Raw genomic sequence first — 4,175 nt, 5'->3', positions numbered from 1 at the left:
AGTTACAGAAACCATAGCAACTAGCAACCATAGCAATAGGCTTCTATTTTCTGTGCGATACTTCTGTATAATGGTTAGCCTTGTCACATCACGTAGAGTATGCGGAAAAAGAGAAACGTTTATATCAATGAATAGTGGATGTATAATGTAGCCTATTTGCTATGTATATATTGTTTTACCTCGCTATAAATCCTATTTTATAAGTCTCAGCTGAGATTCAGATATCACGAATTAATTTTAATCATCATCCTCTGGGGGACCCCGAAATCACAATGAATGGCTCTCTGATAAGGCCTTCCATTAATCAAACAAAGGCATGAAATACTAAGCATAGGCCTATTTCCTCAGAAAAATAAAGCGCGGATAGCTTTATTGTCAATACTATTGTTGTTATAAGGGCGTCGTCGTCATTACTACTAGCCTCCTCCTCCTCCTCCTCCTCCTCCTACTACTACTACTACTACTACTACTACTACTAATAATGATAATAATAACAATATAATATACTTTTGTGGAGGTGTTGGACTCTTTCTATTTCCACGAGGATAATGGTGATTATTAGTTACATGTTTCCTATAGGCTACATTGTGATAAGTAGTCTTAGTTTTAGTTGCTATTAATTGGTATATGAGGCTATTATTAGGCAATTGACAGTTTGATTTTCTAGAAGTAGACATGACATGTCATTGATGTAGCATAGCACAATTCATAAACTACATCCTAATGACAATGCGCGTCGTTATAATTATTGCAAAAACAACCGGGTGGGGTCATACTAAGTAATTTCGCATTGTCGAGCCCTTGAATGCAATCGATAAAAAAATGTAGCAAGCCACATTTACGCAGTGCTACACAAATGTAGCAAGGTTTCTCAGAAATACTAGCCAATGTAATGCAACCATTTTGTAAACTGGCTAGATTTCTTCTATGCCGTTTCCCAAAAGGCAAAACAACACACTGTCGTCAAATTGCATCCAGGCTTTTTGACGTCAGTTTCTCAATTTGGACAAGCGGAAGCTTATTTGCATAGACACCCGAGAGCTCCTCCACACTATGAACCAATCAAAATCTACATCTTAATGACGGCAGATTTATAAGACGCTGATTGGTTTAACGCCACATCAATCGACGACGTAAGTGGATTATGTCACCACTATGGCCCACTAAATAAAAAGGGTGTAATTCCTTCAGAGTACAGTGAGCAGTCACGTACTGCACGAAGTGCTGTTAGAGCAGTGTAGACGCACACAGTGTAATTACCCGAAAAAAGAGTATACGTTGGCCTTTTGAAAAGCTCCAACTTTTCCTACTTGGATAAGGAACAGATCAAGATACCATTTGTAAAACGAGAGCACCACATACAAGTTCAAGTGGATTCATTTGGGACGATTTTTGTTCAGACCTCCATAACGACATTGCTAAACAGCTCGCTAACAAACGCCGTTTGATACGAACTTTCTAATTATTTTTCATCTATAAGCTCAACTCTAGCTAACTACTCCGATAAAACATCGACGAAGCGGAAAATGAATCACGGCTACACCAAAGCTGAAATGGGCCCAGAAGTAACAGCGGCAGCGGGCTTTGTGTCCAGTTTGTTAAGAACAAGGGGGTTCCTCAGTGAACAACAACTGCAGATTTTCAGCGACTGCCTACAGCAAGCACTTTCAGGTAGGCAACTTTATATTAAATATTGGTCGGTTAACTAAGCTAGCAGCATTTGCGTGCAAATCACTGCGCGTTAAATATTAACGATATTTGAGTAACTTATATTATAGTTTAACATTGTTTTGATCATCAAGGTTGAGAAGCTAGCTATCTGTAGTAACGTAACTTGGCTTAAAGCTAACGCTAACTAACTAATGGTATTGTTTATTTCTAATGGAGGGTGGCCTCCAGACAAATTACCAGAAGTTACGTAGGCTAGGTGGCTTGCTGGTAAACTTTATATTTACGGGCCTGTTGATTTCAACTGAAACGAAGCCTTTGTTGTGGGCAAACTGCTGCTACTGTTAGCATGCCAGCCACGTTAGCAAGGGTCAATTTTTATTTTAGGGCTGCGTTTGCTAAGCTACTGTATAGCATGATATGTGTAACTACATGAACTCGACTAACAATTTATCACATTTATTTTTCAGAACACTACAAACACCACTGGTTCCCAGAAAAGCCACAGAAAGGCTCTGGCTACAGGTGCATTCGCATCAACCATGAAATGGACCCCATCATAAGCAAAGTCGCCAGCCGAATTGGTATGAACAGCCATCAACTGTACCAGCTCTTACCGAGGGAGCTGACCCTGTGGGTGGATCCATACGAGGTGTCTTATCGCATCGGCGAAGATGGCTCCATATGCGTCCTGTACGAGGCGGAAGTCCCCGCGTCCAATAGTGGTCCCTCCGTGTGTAACAACTCCACACTGCACTGCAAGAACCACTTTCTCATGGGCCGCACAAGCCCTCCGAAAAACTACCTGATGACCGTTTCGAGCTAAGCGCGTCTCGGGGACACCAGACAGGCAATGCGAGCTTCGGCGAGGGGGGAAACTTGGGCCAGTGATCACCTCCATTTTTTTCTTTTTTTTCTTTTTCCCGTTTTTTTAAACTGGGTAGCTATTTGTTTTCCCCACACTATGTATTGTTTACTTAATATAGCAGCTCTCGCTGTTTTCCCCTTAAACATGTTCATGATAAGGAAAATCCCAGAAGCCTATTGTTATGCAGGTATTTTAGTGCCTTTGGGTTTGTCTTTGCACTGACGGTGTGTTCACTGTGTGTCTGCCCCTACTGGCACACGGTTAAACTTAGTCTGTAACGCACTGTGGAATTTCTCAGTTGACTTCATTTGGAGGGGTTTGTATTTCAGATAAGGTGCAATAATAGCGTTTCAGAAATGCAACATGGGTTCAATGTCGGTACATTGTCAATGTCTCCCTCTTGACTGGAAACAATGTGGCCTTTTTGACACTGACAATTGAATGAGTTGTAACAAAAAAACAACAATGCACTACTTAATTTGGGACCTGGTGTTTTCTGCCTTAAATGAAACCAAAAAGCTGTGCCACTGCTTTTTAAACATGTTTTGCATACGTTAATCTTTTAAATTCCATATTTAAATACAACGGCACTGTGACGTCTGCCTTAAGCAAAGTCAGGGTAATGTACATCACTGCCAAATTGAGTGTAGTTATTTTTCTCAGAAATAAAAGTGCAATTCAACCAATCAGTCTGCATGCATTGTTTGAGGTGACACAGGATATTAAGTCAGGATTTATTGTAAACTTGTTTACTGCCTTTTGGAAGATACCTTTTGATTCTTAATGTGAACCCTATCAGAAATTCATTTCCCCAAAGGGGAAAGTGGCCTTAATTTGGGCCCTGCCAGTGGGTGGGGGTGGGGGTGGGGGTGGAGGTTTGTTCCTGCTCTAGGAAGTGATGTAATTTGGGCTGTTGAGTTCCCTTTTCAAAGAGTCCATTGCCTGTTGGAGCAAACTGTGAGGTTGTTCTGAATTCCTTGCCACCAAACTGACAAGCGTTTATCGCAGTGCTGGAGTTGGCTGTCTCTCAGCATGTAGCATTCTCAATGAGCTGTTGAGCGGCTGAAATTGTTTACCATTTGTTATTTTGTGACTTGTAGAATTTGTAAGCTAATTTGAGAGCACAGTATGCATTTAATGTACCTTTTGTATTGATTTGTGTACATATAGATACTTGTACGGTTTTGTACTTGACAATGTGATTTTTAATAAACTTTCATGACTTTCAAATCATCACTTGCCATTTTTCAGCTCATGACATGATTCTTTTTTTACAAACATGGAATTTAGGTTAAGGAGTGGCATCCTGCATCTTTACATTGCATTTAACACGCTCTTATCCAGAGTGACGTACAACGAAGTGCAGATCAAACACAAGTATAAGTGCGAAGAGGACCTGCGAGGACAGTACAGTTCTGAGTCCTAGTGTAAACATACAGATAATCAGAAGCCATGAAGAGTACAATCAACTTCCAAACTGGCATACCACAGTTGGCAGCTAGAATACCCGGAGTACAGTAATACAACAGCCAATAAAAAACACTATACAATCTGCATAAGTGCCATTACAGCCGAAGGCTGATCATGGTGGTGAATTGGGGAGGGAAAGGTATAGCCTGAAGAGATGAGTCTTCAGTCT

The 4,175-nt window shown here is 40.8% G+C and overlaps 1 protein-coding gene across 1 annotated transcript; it reads left to right on the top strand.

Moving 5' to 3' along the window:
* The first annotated feature begins 1,184 nt into the window (after positions 1-1,184).
* Positions 1,185-3,769, top strand: LOC133138725 (protein BTG2-like). Its single transcript, XM_061257717.1, has 2 exons — positions 1,185-1,671; positions 2,139-3,769. Exons 1-2 carry the CDS (start codon positions 1,527-1,529, stop codon positions 2,492-2,494), a joined length of 501 nt encoding a protein of 166 aa, XP_061113701.1. The 5' UTR covers positions 1,185-1,526; the 3' UTR covers positions 2,495-3,769.
* The last annotated feature ends 406 nt before the right edge of the window (positions 3,770-4,175 follow it).

This window comes from Conger conger, chromosome 10 (genome assembly GCF_963514075.1).
Source record: "Conger conger chromosome 10, fConCon1.1, whole genome shotgun sequence".
Classification (NCBI taxonomy): Eukaryota; Metazoa; Chordata; class Actinopteri; order Anguilliformes; family Congridae; genus Conger; species Conger conger.
This window is presented reverse-complemented; position numbering and strand designations above follow the sequence as displayed.

What these genes read in the sequence shown, in the direction of transcription:
- LOC133138725 (XM_061257717.1), top strand. Translation starts at nt 1,527, where the DNA reads ATGAATCACGGCTACACCAAAGCTGAAATGGGCCCAGAAGTAACAGCG. An exon ending in CCTACAGCAAGCACTTTCAG is followed by an intron (nt 1,672 to 2,138) that starts GTAGGCAACTTT and finishes TTTATTTTTCAG; the next exon opens with AACACTACAAACACCACTGG.